The sequence below is a fragment of the Dermacentor silvarum genome, chromosome 7 (assembly GCF_013339745.2).
Source record: "Dermacentor silvarum isolate Dsil-2018 chromosome 7, BIME_Dsil_1.4, whole genome shotgun sequence".
Lineage (NCBI taxonomy): Eukaryota > Metazoa > Arthropoda > Arachnida > Ixodida > Ixodidae > Dermacentor > Dermacentor silvarum.
In genome coordinates this window covers 26,029,082-26,047,245 of record NC_051160.1, presented here as the reverse complement: position 1 = coordinate 26,047,245, position 18,164 = coordinate 26,029,082, and the positions used below count along the sequence as shown (strand labels likewise).

General features: G+C 44.1%; 1 protein-coding gene across 1 annotated transcript in view; it reads right to left on the bottom strand.

The window, feature by feature from the left end:
- LOC125946863 (intermembrane lipid transfer protein VPS13B-like) overlaps positions 1-18,164 on the bottom strand; it is a 41,535-nt gene that overhangs the window by 10,748 nt on the left and 12,623 nt on the right. The window contains exons 12-20 of the mRNA XM_049670967.1: positions 16,721-16,931; positions 14,869-15,066; positions 12,938-13,078; positions 11,258-11,687; positions 8,721-8,965; positions 6,616-6,771; positions 3,929-4,228; positions 1,584-1,816; positions 707-1,020 (exon numbers count right to left, since the gene is read on the bottom strand). Coding sequence (XP_049526924.1) covers positions 707-1,020; positions 1,584-1,816; positions 3,929-4,228; positions 6,616-6,771; positions 8,721-8,965; positions 11,258-11,687; positions 12,938-13,078; positions 14,869-15,066; positions 16,721-16,931 — 2,228 coding nt within the window. The remainder of the gene's footprint in view (positions 1-706; positions 1,021-1,583; positions 1,817-3,928; positions 4,229-6,615; positions 6,772-8,720; positions 8,966-11,257; positions 11,688-12,937; positions 13,079-14,868; positions 15,067-16,720; positions 16,932-18,164) is intronic.

Sequence of the window (18,164 nt, the reverse complement as noted above, 5' to 3'; positions counted from 1 at the left end):
ACTGAATATGTGCACACTGGGTATGTGCCGCTCTTCAGTGAACCTCTTTGACGCCAACTTGGGTCCTCCAATATGTGTCACTCTTCATAATGATCATCATAACACATAAATCATATCATCACCAATTACACACCTATCATTTGCAAATTGCATTACCGTTGTCAATTATCTCCAAAGGATGCATGCACCGTCATTTTTTTTTTTTAGTGTTCCGTTTTTTTCCCCCTTTAGTGACATCCTTCATATTGCATCCACGGCCGCTGGATAAAAAAAAAGGTGCAGCCTGCCGCGTCGGGCGCGCTGCAATGGGAGTGAATGTGACGGCCGTAGTTGCATTGTCGGCCGCTTGGCTGGGCCGAACGGCGCTAGTCATCGGCGATGGAACGCGTCGGCTTGCACGCGCGACGGCGTTCCAAGCGCGTTCCTGTCGCATTTGCTATGCCGATACCAGACAACAGCCCCCACGTGTGGCGCCGCGGCGGATCACACCGTTTTCGATGCACGCGGCAGGCTGCACCTTTTTTTTTTATCCAGCAGCCGTGTTGCATCCAACAAGAAAATTACCTCAAGATGAGTAAATGTATAGAGATAAAGGCATTTTTCCAAATGCCATGCACTTTTCTACTGCCCATTCTAGAAGTTCCCTTAGACAGTCAAAAACATTCTCACGGTAACAAGCAGTTTTAAGCACAACCACAGATCTCACCTGCCCTGAACAGTGCCCCTGTCACATAGTGCCGTGTTAACAGCTGGCCCAGCTGGTAGCAGCCCGTCACAAGGTTCCTCCGGCTAAATCGTGCAAAGCTCAATGGCGTCCCGTTCAAGGACAAGTACAGCTTCAGCGAGGCATGTATGCTGAGTTGCACTGCCAAGGGCTCTAGCACAATCTCCCGCACTGGCACTGTTCGCATCAGAGCCTGAGAAGCGACTATCACCTCCTGGGGAAGGCGGGACTCGCGATTGGCTGGGAGAGGTGCGCAGTGCCAGGCTGTACGCACAAAGCTTGACATGCGGGCCAGCCTGCAAAACGAATTGAAGATGGTAAGCCACATTGATGACAACATACCGTCAACCTAACTCCAAACATGAACAAGTTAGAACAGGCTAGAACAAACTTTTTCATTTCTTCTACATTTGCCAGTGCTTGTGATGTTGGCGTGGCTTGTTCTACGACTTGTAGTCACAAGAATGCTCAGCAAACAATTAAAATGTTTAACAGATTGATTCCCTTTGCGCTAATATACACCGCATGTTTTGCAAGCAGCAGTCGCTCATACTAAACATGTGCCGGAGCTGATACGCTCTTAGCCTAGTTGACAGTACTGGTATAGGAATTGAGAGGTCATGTTTGATACCTGTATAAAGCAGTGGCACAGAGATTATTCCTCACCCTTCATTGCTTTGCTGGTGACATGATTAAAGTAATGGATGGTGTGTGGCGCAACTTCACTGCCACTTGATTCATGCTGCCTATAAACATTTCATGCTAAAAAAAAAAGTTTATCTAGTAGGTTGGTAAAACATTCTGTTGCCGTGGTGGGTCACACAGACTAAAGTTTCTGAAAAATACAGTAGCCACTAACCTATAAAGAAGTGAGTCTTCCAAAAAGAGAGAAAGCGGAGAGAACTTGATTGTCAGTGAGTCTGCAGTCAGGCGACCATCACGGAGAATTTCGATTGACAGCGTCAGCGACGCCACAGCATTTTGGCATGAAGACGCGCCCTCTGTCGATGAAGTATCATCTCTGGGCACCAACACAACGGGGAAATCATAGACTTCGTTCGACGACTCGTCTTGCGAAAGCTGGTTGTCAACCTGTTTAAGATGATGCAAAGAGAAAAGCTGTAGTCAATACCGAACAAGAAATGCAGACAGAGAGGCCAAAGCATCCATAGGAAGTGCTGGCTCTCCTTTAGCAAGAATGTACTATCGACCAAAAAAATTTACCGACCACCGGATCTCATAAAACGCTAAATATCCGAGCAGCCTTTAAAAGCAGCCAGTCAAACCGTACATCACAATGTTGTTCGCATATACGAGTAGAGGCTAGAAATGGGAATACCAGGCCGCGTTTCGAGGCTGTGGAGATATTCAGCTTTTTGTCAGATGCCTTGGTCCGTAGACTTTTTTGGTTGATAGTACATGAAGAGCAAGTAATAATGGAAATACCCAACAACTGCAACTGTCTTGAAAAACGAAACCTCTCCAACAAAGGTTCTCACTTCTCAATCTACCACAAACGATTCTGGGTGTTAATGGTGCCTGGCTGTTTATGGTGCCAGGCGCCAGATTCTGTCTCTTCAATGTAGTCATGCGAATATGTTCTGAAATTTCGGGCAACCAAGATTTTTGTACATGCTGTGATCTGGACAGCAGTGGCAGCAACAGTACACCACAATGGTAGAGGTAAAGGGCAGCACTAGTCTAGCCTAAGCATTGGCGTAGTAGGTCAGGTTAGATAATGTTATATACCTGGCAGGTCGAAGGGTCAACTTCAGATACTGGTGTGAGCATCTGAATTTTCGCAGTACACGAGGCTTAATTAGTGAAGATGTCACTTTGAACACTTACGCCAACAGAACTGGGCTCTCCAAAACCACAACACATCACCATTCACGAGGGAAGTGAGCAGAATCAATGTTGCAGTAGTCGATTGAATACTCGGCTTGAATAATTGGACTCCGTGCAACTTTTCTGTACTCCGCCAACAGAAACTGCAGGTGAGAAGCCACTATTTCAACACAAATAGGGTAACGATTTAAAATTTTAATCAGAAATGTCCAACAGCTTCACCACACATTGCTTCCAGGACGTTTTGAAAATGGTAGACAAGGTATACATAGGTGGGGAGAGACCACTTCAAGTTATAGCTACCAGCAGTACGAGCCTAAAATCTTGTAGAGATGCCAGTTCCACCAGCTCAAAGAAAAATCAACCATAATCAGGTAAGCGATACAATTGTTGAATGCAGTGAAGTCAGGCCCTTGTACAGCATGCCCTGCTGCCATCAATGCACCATGTCACATCTACTTAGCATCCTATGTATGAGGGGATGCCCACACAGACTGCTGCATACAATCTATCATTGATTTCTTTGATAACTTGAATGTTGGGCACAATGCATTGGTTCAAATGCACCAATAGTTGCATTTTAACGGATTGACATGCATTAGATGCGTTGTGCCTAATGCACAAAAAGAAAAAAAACAAAAAAACTGTGCCATACCGTATTATTTTAATGTCCAAACGCCATCCCTCCCCCCTTTTCTTTTCGAGCAAATCTCACACCCTTAAACTAGAGAAAGGTGCTTAGAATTGAACCATTAAGAAAGAAAGGAAAAAAAAGAAAACATTGAATAACCTTTTCTAAAGTATGGCTTTCAAAAGACAGGTGGCCATTTAAATCACAGTGCTTACTTTTACAATAATATAATATTCACAACATGGGTCGAAAGGCACCATTAGGCACACTTTAAGACTAGAAATTAAGAGGAAAAAAAAAAGAACACATAATAGGTGTACAGATACGACCATTCTAAATCCCACATATATGCGTTCGTCGACTAGGAACCTCCTTATGGTCCATTTGACTGGTCGCTTTCAAGCGCTCTAGCGCGCTGTGGTGGTACAACTGACATTTATGTGGTTGAAATTAAGCGCTCGGAAGATGTCCACCTAGTTCGCTCAGAGCAATGTGCTCCAACTCGGAGTGTTCGGAGGCAGCCTCACCTTTGAGGCGGGATCATGACCAAGGTCCAAAAAAAATCGTGATCACATGACTTATCTGACTGCTCTGGAAGCAGCTGAATGTTCGACTAGGGAGCTTTCTATGGCTCAAATCTTGAGAGGAGTGTGCATTTGTTGCAAACCAAGTTGAAGAGCGATTGCACCAGACAAATGTGCCATTAGTACGTCACTTCTGCCTACCTGTACGCCACCAATGAATGTAAAGATGTCATAGATGACCGCAGGTGAGGCATCTGGTTGATTATTTCCCATGGGCATGGTGGGAGGAGTGGCCCTGGGTCGACAGGCACACGACACAGAGTCCAAACTAAGGCGAACCACTTCCTGCAGGCACTTCTTGTGGTCGGCGACGTCGCTGTTGTCGCTCAACACAAAGCAGAGCTCCTCGATGTTCACCGAGGCAAAGCGCAGGGAGCGGTAAAGGGGGGACAGTGGCGGGAAGTCCTCGGCTGGCACCACAGGCACATGGCTTTGGTCCGACTGAAAAAATTGGCCAGAAACGATCGAAGGATGATTGTCAAAGTCGAGTGATAGTTTCCCAGTAGATCTGCTGAGTTATGCAGCTGGGACATTTATTGGCTTATTTGTTAGCTCTATTGCTATGATGTGTGGGGTCTCAAGGGCTCTAGGAACAAAGGACACAAAATAACAAACGGGCCTTCACTGCACTTTCTATACATTAGGCCAGCTAGCCGATACACAACGAATGTAGCAAGCCGATGGAGCATGCTGTGGAATCAAGGAAGTCTTGAGAAGCGAGGCGTGTTAGAACAATCAAGATCGTCCATCCCGGTGTCCCACTGCCGAGCCTATGCGAGATGGCCCCACGATGTGTGCTAGCAAGCGCCTGGTCAGTCTGCGCACGACGCCGACCCTAAGCCAAAGAGAGAGAAACAAGTCCCTCTTGCACCTGAACATACGCGCTGTCGGTTGGGACTAGCATAAGAACACTTGTGCCATCTCTCGTATTACTGCACAACTACACCGACTTCCACCACTGCACGTGCTAGCGGCGAAGCTGGATTCCAGGAGACGCGAGAGCCATGCAGGGAGAATAACATCAGGGGATGCGAGAGAGTCAAGCATCCCCTGAATTCTGAAACTTCAATTCGGCATACTTTTGCACAACAAACTTTTCATCAAAAACTGCTTGAGCCACACACAGTTATAGTATGAACACGGAGCAGCTAAATCATAGTTTGCTTAAAATCTATTACAATGGCAGCCATTTTTGGAATTTATTTATTTATGTGAACATACTATCAGCCCTTTGCAGGGCCAAGATAGGAGTGAGTACAATAACGTATTACATGCTATACAACAATAAACACACAGCAGTGCATATGATCAGGTATACACAAACAATATTAAGAACAATTCATGATGCTTAGTACATCAGCTTGTGATCCTTAGTACAGTACTACAGTCAACGTCCAATTTTTCAGACTCCCTAGGGGCCGCGAAAACATCCGAAAAATCGGGTAGTAAAAAAAAAAAAACGAATGCATGCCTTTTACTACCCTTAAGGGCTCAAACCGTCACAGGCACGTCCGAAATAGCTCTGAAGGCCTTCCTATACACTTATTAGGCGTACCGGTGCTCGTACTGTGACAGGAGACGGCGGGTGCATGCATGTATAATTAAGGAATACATACTGTGTCCCGTCACAATTGCCCCTTCCCACTCTTGGTATGCTTCACCGCAATACTTCGCTTATGCTTTACTGCGTAACATTGCTATACTGCAGCGAAGCTGACTTTTGGGAATCGACATTATGCAACGCGCTGTGCTTTCCGAGCTTCGAAGCCAATGGTGAGGATTACAAAGGCGGAGTCGGCGCCATTGCTAACAGCGGTGAATTTCAACTGAAAAACACAGCACGGAACAAAAAGAAGCTTGGTAGCGAACGTCGAAGTAGATAGGCCTAGCATTGCTGCGGTGGTGGCTGCGGCTGCCAGCGGACCTGTGTGTGAGCACCAGTTTGAGGAGGCCAGATAATCAAAATGGCGGCGGTGGTGGCTAGTTTTAATGCCGTTCGGACCTGCGGTCATGACAAAAAAGTCCAGAAAATCAGACGACGAAGGTTTTTTGTGTCAGAAATTTTAAACGTTCACATACATTGACTCTATGGGGTACGTGGCGGTGTCGCAAGAGCTTCCGAATTATCGGGCATGTCCGAAAAATCGGGCGTCCGGAAAATCAGTCGTTGACTGTATAAGGTAACAAAAACTGGAATCACGCGCCACTAAGACGAGGATTGTTGAAGGTGGGTCCGAAACTGCTTGCAATCAGTCGAGCTTACTACTCTCTCCGGCAGTTTATTCCATTCTCTCACAGTTTGCACAAAGAAAGAATATTTAAAATAATCTTTAGAAAATCTACATTCTTTCACGTGCTTTGAATTGCAGGGAGCCAAAGCACATATTTCCTTCATATTATGCAGAATGACATCTATCATAGTTGCTATTGTCACTTAAATTTGGAATGTAAGGGGAAAGTCTGAAGATGAAGATCTTCCAGGGCTCATATTCTGTTGTGTCACATCATGTGCAGCTAAAATATTTGGTCTAATCATGAGTATGTGGAGTGAGGTGTCAGAAATAGCTATTTTAGTTATGATAAGTGGTATTATAAAGGAATGGTGCAGAGCAATACTTGAGCCAGTGTCCGCAAATCCTCAAGCAAATGCCCTGAGCTGATCGCTTTCCAGTAATTCTTTTATTCAGCTGCAAGTCTTGCTGCGTGCATTCTGCGTCCAACACTCTGAGCTGACTATTTTTTGCCCTGCATTCTACCCCATTTTCCTGAAGAAGGGCACCTTCTATTGCATTAGTCACAAAATATTTTCTTTCCCGTCAACAACTCACCATGGCCAGGAGACTGTCAGCAGACATTCCATCAGGTGTTCCGCGGACCTCAACATCGGTGGCAGGCTGGAGTTCTCCAATGCGACTGCGGATCTCCTTTGCCGACACTTCTGCTCTGCTCACAACTTGTACGAGCAAGTGTGTGGTGTGACCAGCCTGCATTGAGGAAAAAAGTAAAAAAGAAAAATTATTAAAATGCAGCTGGGCTGCCAAACACTAAGGCAAAATGTATGCAAGATTCTTGAGCTGAAGAAACGTGAGCTTTTGGAATGTATTAGGGGTGTGCAAATATTCGAAAAGTTCGAATAACAACTAAAATATTATTCGATTCGGTCTTCGAATTGAATAGCCACTTTTCGTAAAAATGAATAATTTTCTAATAGTTTATGAATACCTTAAAAGTCAGAAGTTGTGCATGATCAAGCATAAAAGTGGAGCAAAAGTGCGACAAATTTCATGCCTGCAGACGTACATCCTGGCATCCTGGAGACATAATACATGATAGCTTACACATCGGCGCATGCTACATTGCTTCCGAATTCCAGACTTTCCCGGCTAAACCGCTATCATTCACATTCACCAATTAGTTCCGAGTATGCAATAAATTGCTTATTTTCTCCGAATGCTCTCTATGTGCTTTTAATAAATAACACTTCATAACATGCAATGTAATGACAAAAGTTTGCTACCATGAATATACCATGATGTGAAGATCATTCTATATTCATTATGAGAATGACTTTTTGTTAGTCGAAAACTATTAGAAAAGTATTCAATATTCAATATAATTCGACTCACTTCTGGCACTATTCGATTCATATTCGAATCCCTCTCGAATATTACTATTCGCACTCCCCTAGCAGGTATTAAATCAATGGAGATTGCTCAAACCATATACATTTTATCAAGTGGACAAAAACAAGCATCAACACGACAGAGAGTTTGCGGCACAAATATGCTCTGGAAATTGTCAGCGTACAATCTTGATGAATCCATTACCAAAGTGCCATGCGGGGAACCATGGCAGTTAATGACAGTTGCTGTCAAATGCAGGGCACACTTGTTTGATTGCTTTTTGATGATTCAACCAGACGAAGTTGGTGTGTCATGACAAAGTTGACACCTGAGTTCTTATACTATGTTGAATCGCATGAGGCACATTTAGGTGATGCAGAAAAGAAGAGGTTATGACAGTACTGAATATTCTGTAGCCTTCAGCAAATGTTAGCAGTTTTATGCAGTTATAGGCTGCACTCTTAACTATTGTCAACCACAGACATGAGCAAAGTTAGCCTTCATGCATACGAAACTGAGATGAGATGCATGCTTTTGCATATTTCAGAGCCCACAGAAAACAAATCTGCAAGCACTTTATGAGGACACTTTCATGAATGCAACAGTAGTGGATAGTATCATATTTCTGGTGCACTGCATTTGTGTCTGGTGTTGCACCGAAGGAGATAAAGAGGCAAGACAGCTTATCTAGTGCTCTCCTCTACTCTGTGACATCACACATTCACCGGATGCCAGTCCTTAGAGCCATTGCATAAGACTTGATGTTCAAGCAAGTTTAATGCGCTACAGTTGCATACAGGTAAACACGGAGAGCTTAGGATTGGGCGAGTTGGTTAAATAATGGGCAAACTGATTATCCCAGTGTTAAACTATTGCTTAATTTAATGATTATCAGGTCAATAGAGAAATTATAATTGCTGAAGAATTTTTGTACGTTGCCAGAAGGAGTTGAACAATGCGTAAGCAAATGTAAGTGGTGTCGACAGAAAAGGAAGTTGCATGTTCTCCCCAAAAATGAAAGTGGTACTGCACAGGACACGAGTACATAGCCATCGTGGTTAGGTCAGTTTGGTTTTGTTGGCCTCTCTCAAATTAGTATTCTTTTTTCTCGTCCTCTCACTTCTAATTTTTTTTGCATGCCATCTAGTATCATTGGCTTTCTGTGGTAGATATGTTTCCTTTTCAATTCAGTTTGCATTTTGTGCCCTCTCGTGTAATCGTCTTTTTGTTTTGTGTTCCCTGCACAATTGCTGCTATAGCAGCACAGCAGGATTTGTGCACCTGGCTTATAACTGAAGTGTGGCAGTTACCCTTTGAGCCGACACTCGCACGTCTCCAAGGCCCGGAATATGGACGAACTGGTTGGCCACGTCCAAGCATGCGACTGGACTGCTCCAATAAACGGGGTGCGGCTCGGCTTCCCTTGCGCATCCAAGCAGCAGGAAAGGGTTTCCTGGTTCGGCCGCACCAGCGATGCCATTGCAGTAGGAGAGAAGGCTGGGGGGTGTGAAGTGCACGGAACAGCCAGGGCCCACCGAGGGCAGCAGCCACTGATCTGGAAACCAAAGCGATAGTAATGTAGTAATAATGCACGGTGTGTTATGGTGTACTGTATTGTCCCATTGTAGTGACGATGAAGAACACAGTGAATCAAGAACTGTGAATCACGAAACTAACTCTTTGTTGGGCGAACCTGTGCCCAGAAAAACAAGTTACACTCAACGCGCAACAATATCGGCAAGCACAGTCGGTGATTGGCAAAAAATCTGATCTGCGGATCAGACGTCTGGGCTATTTATATGACTCATCGAACCTTCCAGCATTATCACTGGTGCTTGCATAAGTTCTAGAATGTACACTGCTATTTACGTCGCGCACGCAATCTCATTACACAAGGCTTGGCGAAAACATAGACAACAGATAGAACCAGGGATAAAATTAGAAAAACTTACGATACAGGAAGGCGTGTCTTGTGCTGAGCGATAACTTTCAACATTTGTTAGCTGGTAAAGTGTAGATAAAGATAAAGAAGGACACGTGTCAGTATTATGGTCATTGTTATTGTTGCGTCACACTTGTCACACTGTGTATTTTCTCATGTCTTACACTGCAATATTTAACTGAAACATTTTGTACCATATTCTTGTACATTTTTGTTACGTGGTTGATGTGCCCGTCCCCATCTGTAATGTCGAAAGAACCTGAGGGTAAAATAAATGAAATGAAACGAGAGTCATATATGTTAAAGAGCATCAAGTACATGACAAGCATCACTGTTGGTAGGATAGTACACAGAGTCATTCATAAATAGGAGTGTCAGGTATACATGACTCTTCCAGATAAACTCCTGGGGCCGTATTCTGAAACGATCCACTTCAGTGATAGTCACGTTTAATGAATCAACTGGCTGCTTGCCCGTGGTGTCAGCATGCACTACCAACCAGACCACTGCAGGGGCCGATTTTTTAAGCCCGGACCCGGCCCGGGCCCACTTTTGCGTTGGGCTGCCCGCCCGAGCCCGACCAAAAGCTTTATGGCGAGACCCGGGCCCGGAAATAATCTACGTTATCCGCCCGGCTTGCCACACCTTTACCTTAGGCCCGAGCCTGGCCCGAGCCTGGCCCAAGCCCGGCTCGAACCCGGCCCGAATCCGGCCCCGAGACCGAAAAAGACAAGTTTTTCAGAGTCGAGAGGCGCGAGGATAACTCGCTGCACGTTACACGCACACCACCAGAAAGTCTGAGCCCGGCCTGTGCCCGGGTAAAAAAGCACATACCCTGCTCGAGCACGTGAAAAAACTGCCCTACCCGGCCCGGGCTGGCCCGGCCTTTTGGGTAAGCCCGAGCCCGTGCAGTGCTCTGCTATACCAACACGCACTCTCGAACACTTCACAATGCACAAGAGAGCGCACCGTGCAAGTGCAGAGCGGCTCGGGTGTGTTGTTTTCGAGTGTATCGACCGCAATACGACACAGACGTGTTCGTTTATTCAATATATGTCGGGAGCACCCGACATATATTGAATAAACGTAGACCAGAACTACTAGATGGCGCTATTTATTTTATGGTTTTGCTAAAGCAGCCAATCGGTACGCGCCGTTGGCAGAGGCATGGCCAAGGCGATAGTATCACCGAAGTTGATCATTTCAGAATACGGCCCCTGGATACAGTTTAGCTACTCCTATTAAAATACGAACAGGTATCGCAACACATTCATATGCCTCTTGTTCAGAGCTCATATAGCAGCACGGGGGAACAACTGTTCAACAAACAATCAAACTGTGCACAATTATGTTTAAGAAAGCTGGAACATGCTGCTGCAGATCGTAGACTCACTCAAGCCTCCAGCCTGGCAAAAACGATTCAAATGAAAAAAATAAAGCCTTTTTCATGGCTCTATTGCTTCTGATACAAGTGCGGCCTTTTACAACAATTGAATGCAATGCCTTTTCTTGAAAGGAAAAGTTTCCATCCACCTCACAGTAGCATGAAGCTACCAAAAAAAAAAAAAAAAAAAAAAACATGGGTTTTCCAGAAGGCTTCGTAGTTGAAGAAAAATTTCTCCTGGTCCTGGGATTGAACCCAGGACCAACACACTTCCGGTGCAGTTGCTCCACTATCTGAACTAACCAGTAGGTGAGCACATAGCAGGGCGAGGCCGAATCACCTCGAAGCACAGGAACACTGAATATGGGAAATCAGTTGTGTTGAAGTACGGATGGTGGAGGCAGTTTTATGAAAGCAAAAACTGGCATCCCCTCGACAACAGCACGAAGCTACCAAGACAGCCACACAAAGGAATTGCGACAAGGACATCGAAGGCAACACAGCATGAGCGAGCAACGCACCTTTTGTAGGGCTGTTCTCTGCAAGCACAAGCGTGGCACGTGTGGCATTGGAGATGCGCAAGAGTGGATTGGCATCTCGAGCGACGACGAGATAAACGCTTCCCCCCCTCGAGTGACAGGTCACCACCAGGGGCAAGGTCATGTAGGATGCCCCGACGGCCTTGAAAACCGACGTCGAGCACCGCATGTTCTTGTTTTCCACCTCCAGGTTCAAGGGGAAGCTCCACAGCCTCCTTTCGCCCTCGGCGGACACGCGGTTCAGAGCCAGGCTGATGAGGAGGCGGCCGTACACGGCTTCGTCCACTTCTGTGTCGTCGACACCGTTGCTTCCATTCCAGAACAGCAGGGGAACGACGCCTAGGCCCTGATGGCAGTCGGGCGGCAGCGAGCACTCTGCTGCCATTTCCATGACACCAGTCCAGGCTTGTGTCTGTCGAGCAAGAGGATAGAACTCTTTGCTAATGCACGAAAAGTTTACAAAAGGACAGACTAATGGGCTGTTTAGTACAGTAGACTTCCGTTAATTAGACTTTTTTGCTATTTTGATCCTTTGATTGGCCTTCGCCGGATAATTCAATCTTGACTGGTGAGCACACATGCGCCTGACCGCAATAGGGACCCCAATAGTGACCGTTTAGCAGCAGTATCTGTCTTGGGGGAGCTTAGGTGGTGGTGGATACATTGAACAAACACTAATCTCCTGCCAAAAATGCCTATTTTCGGCCAGCCATAGGAAGATCTTCAAGCAAAAATGGTAGCTCACAATGAATAATTAGTTCAGTGTTATGTAAGCCTTTTCTTTTTTCCAAGAAAATCCTTCCCCAAATTGCCTGTGTGGTGCAATCGGATACAAAACCAAAACCGCGTTCAAGGCATCTGCAACAGCCTACCGTCAGAACCAGCATAGTCAGTGTCATTGCCACTGCTATCCCAAGATGGCGACAGTAGTAGTTCTTGCATAGCAGGACAACGACGATGCACCGCTTTCAGCCTTCAATTATAAAGCTCATTCAAAAGATAAGTTATATTACATGCTAAGCTAGTGGCACCAAGTCGCATCATGCGTATCTGGAGTTCCGGAGGATTGCGTGTGTCGCAGAGATGAACTAGCAAAGTGGTTAGACATGGGCCACCATCCCATTGGCGATTGTCGTGGAGTTATATAAATTCAGAATATCAAACGCGCTATGGTTCATATGGTTGGCACTATGGTTGTGGTTCATAGACATTGATGAAGTGCTCTTTGAGAGTTTATGACGATGGACATTAGGTATAAATAAATTTCTATTCCGTGAAAGTAATGTTCACTGGTTTCATATTTTTCTTATTACCAGAATCAGAGGCATGCTACATTTTTCTGGATAACAAAATTGGGTGCATTTTAGATTTGTACTTTTTTTAGGAACGCTAATGCCATTTCTACATTAGTTTTCTACTTTGAATACATAAAAATAGGTGTGCGTTAGATTCCGAGGAGTGCCAGAATTGCACAAACACTGCCAAATGAATCAGCTGTGTGTTTCGGTGTTTTTTCCTGCCTCTTGTGTAATTTGACCAATTTCGTCTGTCCCATCAGGGTCGAATTAACGGAAGTCGACTGCATTGCATTATGTGATGCAAGACAGATAAGAAGACACAGCGTTACTAGCAACTTCATCACTTCGTGAGCGCATGACATACCGGGTTGTCCAGAGCCACCCTTGTTGTGAAGCCAGCAGCGGCCAGTGGCAAATCCGTCTGGTTGCTGAGATAGACTGCCGACTTCAAAGTCACCACAAGGCATCCCTCGAAGTCATCCGCCAAGGCAATCAGCCGACAGACCTGCAGGGAGCAATGTTGAATGGTGTAAGGAATGCAGCAGACAACACATCAGGCTAGAGGAAATGTTTGACATAATAGTTCAGCGAAAACCTGCTAGGTGGAGAGAGGTAATTAAATACAGCAAAAATAAATTAAAATTTTATTTCAGACATAACTGTGGCATACACAGAGTTTCCTACAACATGACTAGAGGGAACTCTGGTCCTGGTGTCCAAGGCAGCTAATCAGTATGCGTGGGAATGATTTATAGGAATTTGCCTGCAATTCTTCTTCCTAGCTTCAAACAGCTTTATGACTTTACAAATTGATCATTTTTAACAAGACATCATATTATAAATGCAACAATGGACAAAGTTCTACACGCAGTAGAAAGAAAAATTTTTATTTAGGGCTTTAAAGGTTTAAATGTTTCTTAATTACAAAAAGTGTATCAATTTTAAAAGAATTGAAGCCCCGGCTTTACAACTCCAACTCGTAACAACGCACCAACAGATACTGAATTTCTTTGAACAGTATCTATCAGAGCATGTCAAATCATTACACTATACTTCATTATAAGAACAGTAGTGCAACACAAACAGGGACACAAAAAGAACATCGGACATACACTTTGTCCCTGTTTGCGTTGCGGTGCAGTTCTTATAACGAATAATTACCAACTAGTCTAGCTCTTGTTTCCTGTGTCTATACAATTACAATGCTAGGAAATCTTGCATACCTTCCAGACTAGTGCTTAAGAAAAATCAGCGTTGTCAGCTTTTGAAAGTCCAAATCGGTGCCACGTACAATGTTGTGACATCTGTTTTCATTTTAAAATTAAAGAGTTGTAAATTTGATGCTTCTTCTAGCTTTACTTTTTTTATCTCTTTTTATAGTATAATTTTCCACCCCTCTTGTTATGAAGTCAAAAGCCTAAGTCAAATATTTGTCCCCAATAGTCAGTAGATGCTGACTATCTCTTTTAAATGCAATAAACCTGATCAAAAATTACTTCAGTGAATGCCAAGCAAAATGATATCTCCATTTCCCTGTACCTAGACAGAAGCTCGCTAGCTCAAGGAGTACTCACATATATATTAAAAGTGCATATCTCGCACGTGCTTCTCGCACATAAAAGAATGACACTTAACAAGTATCAAGGCTGTAAAACCCTTATAAGATATTTTAACTTTATACTGAAGTTTGTCTTGAAATGCTGGACCTGGTGTCAACAATATCCAGCCGTTATGGAGTAAGATTTTCTGACGTCATGTAGCAAATAAGGCTATGCATGAAGATATTGCGCACAAAAAAATTAATAGTGCCACGCAAGTTTCTCCTGGTTGCACTTGCATGTGGCAACCACAGCGATTCCAGGTATGGAGTGAGCCTGCCTATTATGACGTCACGACGCATCACCTTCCTGTGTACCAAAACAGAAACTGGTTCAAGGAAACAAGTAGTACAGTTGAACGTCGTTATAACAGAGTTGCAACTGACACAAAAATTCATTAGTTATATCCGATATTCGTTATAAGAATATATTCGCTACATGCTGATATTTGTAAAGAATGTTTTATATTTACCTTGTTATATACGATAATCCTGTAATATCCATGTTTGTTATATCGAGGTTTGACTGCATTACAGTAATTTATGCAAGGTGCTCTGATGCTTGCCAGTATTTTTTGTAGGGTTTTAGACGGCTTGGAACTTCATTTACCACACAGACACACACAAAAAGTCGAAACTGACATGTCAGTGATCCTTCAAATCTTCCTCCCAACTCTCTACAGGAGCAAGCCACTCACAGCGAATGAAGCTGAGCCAGGGTAGCGGAAGTAGATGCACACGGGCGTGGGCACCGACAGCTGTAGCAGGTCGGCGTCTAGGTCGGCAGGTAGTGCGCCACCTTTCCTCTTCTGGAGAAGGTAGGAGGGGTCCACCAGCAGAGGGCGCAGGGAGCAGTGAAGAGTGCCGCTCTCCTCAATGGCCAGAAAAAAGGGATCCTGCAAGATCCACAAGACAATCAACGCACTGCCAAGAGACACAGGGGTTGCACCGAGAATCTGCAAAGCATGACAGGAATGGATGACACGGCAATAAAGTATTTTTTTATGTCAACGGCACGTCGGCTATCGCTCGCGCGGCGGCGACAAGTGCGCAATTCTTTCGATTATTTCTTTCGCTTGGTATGTGCTGCCCCTTGACGGGAACATGTGGAATTTTTTACTTGCGCCAATGCCTCTTCTTTTTTTTTATGGCAACGCCTGCATGCGTCAGCTATCGCTTGCGCATGCAGGCGCGTGCGCGCGCGGCACTGGCGGCAAGTTACGGTTTTTTCCTACGGAGGATCCCACTTGTTGCACGCGCTAAACTGATGGCTATCTGGTTTCAAATCTCTCAAAGGGTGACCTCTTGTTACTCGATCGTTTACCCCCACCGCAACGCGATTACACCTGTTCCCAGGCAGGGGCGTATATACACAAACGATGCTGCCGTTTTTGCGTTTCCTTTTTTGCCACAAAAGCTCTATCGGACCTTGTTGGCGATAGGACGAAGGCTTCTCACTTGTTTCGGTTTCCGGACGTGCACACAACCATTCTTCAGTGCGTTTATCTTCTTATTCATGAATAAACATTGTGTATTTTACAACACAAACGATTTTTTCCTCACTTTACTGTCACTTTAAAAAAAATTACGACCATTTTTTTTCGAAATAGCTTCTTTCGAAGTATTTAAGTCAGCAATAAAAAATATCGACCCTGGGGGGTCGCATTTGGCAAAAAAATTCGACCCTCAAAGGGTTAATGTGACAAGCACCAAAGTTTGAACTAATGTCCTTTACAAGTAACACCAAAAGCAAATTGCGAACTTTCTACCATATGTGCATAATTAATCTTATCCCTGTCCTCACTCAATGCAAAAAATTCTCATTTTGCCTTGTCCTGTTACAAGTGTTGCCCACATCCTCTGACAGGTGATGTCAACACTTCGGTACACAAGTTTTCCTCGCATTTTTGCAACACTGCAAAGCAGTGCCAAAAGTACTAGCCATTCCAGAATGTGGCCATGGCAGTGATAAGCTGATTTTACACCCATATTACTAAGACACGCAGGGGCAATGTCCTAAAATACCACATATTACAATAACGTATCACATATCATGCAAAGCTAAAGATCTCCAATGCTTCATAATAAAATGCCACTCCTGCTTAGTATTATTGTAGGTGATAATGTTACACCCACATTGCTTGTGGATATACAACACAGTGCTATAGTTTTCCACATACATTTTAAGCAGAGGGCACCATCACTTTAAAGCATGGCTTACACAAAACATGTTTGTTTTGTGACATTAATACCTGCTATAAGCTAAAAGTATCTAGCTCCTTCATAAAATAAATCTGAACACACCCTGTATAATAAATGAGTTCCAACATGCCCGAAAGAGTGCGAATACATTCACTTTAATGGGTTCCTACTCTTGCCAAAATTGATGAAATACAGGCTTTTTTTTTTTTTTCACCTAGAATATTGTCTCATTGACAGCTTATATGGGTGATGTCAGCAGTTCTTAATAGCACACTGAACAGCCAGTTTACTTTTTTTCTTTCTTTCTATTTCACATTAAAGCTCCGATCTCTGGCACCGAGGACTCACGTGAAGTGGTGGTGGTGCAAATGCCTGCTCCTGGCCTAGAGTCCAAATGCCATGGTCACCCGTGAGCAACCTGAGCTCTTGTCCCGTGCAGTTAACAATAAATGCCCACGGTTTGATGTCCACTAGAACAGTGCCCGGATATGGAAGGTTGGGGTCATAGTACTGTTTCACGTGCAGCTCTGTCTCTGGCATCTCAGGAAGGCACTTGGGGCTGCAGAGTGCGAGGAACAAAAAAAAAAAAAAAAGCCCAAGGAATGTCCATGAATGTTCCATGCCTAAATGATGTTGACAGCAGTCAGCAGAAGTTGTTCTCGGGCTAGTAGTTTAATACTTGAACCAATAAACATTGTGGCGTAAACACGACAGACACGAGGAAGGTGACAGGTGACATATAAAAGGTAGCATTCCTCCTGTCGCTTTTCTTGTATCCATCGTGTCAACACTGCGGTTATTGCTTCAATTGCCCAAATGCTGTTTCAAATGCTTCAAACTGCTTCAAATACTGGACACCATTCCTCCTGAAAGCTAGGTCTAACACAGTTTCCATACCAATATGACAGATTGTGCGGCATTTGCCGCTGATCGACCAGAAGCTGTTGCTTCTGGCACTTCTGTTGTTTTACAATATCCCTTTCAGGCACCAATTAATTCTGTAGATTTAAACCTTAGTTTCACCGCATTTCTTACATCTTCAGGATCATAAAGAGCATAAAGCTGCAGGATAGATTAAAGATTTTCAATTCTTTAGTGAGCTTTATCAAGTTTAAAGATGGGGGACCCATGTGAAAATTCACTACATAAACATCAGATATGAGAACATCAACGATTTCATGCCTAGCAGGCTTAAAAAGCCTCTATCCAGCCATCTGAAAATTATGCCTGGTGCAGCACATTGTCAAAAACAATGAAAGAAGGGAACTAGAAATGATTTAGGCACAAAATAAGACATAGACGCAACCATTTCTAGCCATGTACCAGCTGGCCCGACAGCAGATGTTAAAAAGAAGGGAACCTGCTGCATGCAACAACATACTTACACCGAGTGAAAATACCCAACCGTCTACCATTCCACTCGTCTTACTAAAACATTTTGCGCATTTTATTCAACTTTGCCGCACAATTCCAATCAGTAGTGTTCGAAGATGTGTGCAACACATCTTAAATATCCTTACTTTCATCAATGCTTTTACTGCAGATGCGCAATCTTGGCATCCGCAAATGTGTACACAGCGCCTTGAAAGGATATGTTCCTGTTGTTTTAAAACCTAGTTGGAACCCAGCCTCTCGAGGTTCGTTCATGGAAAAAACTCTTGTTTGAAAACCGAGCATTTCAAGGGGGCTAAACCAATAATTTAAACACTAAATGCCATTTTACCCTCTTTCCAAACTGTATGCAAATATACTGAATAAGCATATGCTTACAGAATGAACAAAACCAAAAGCG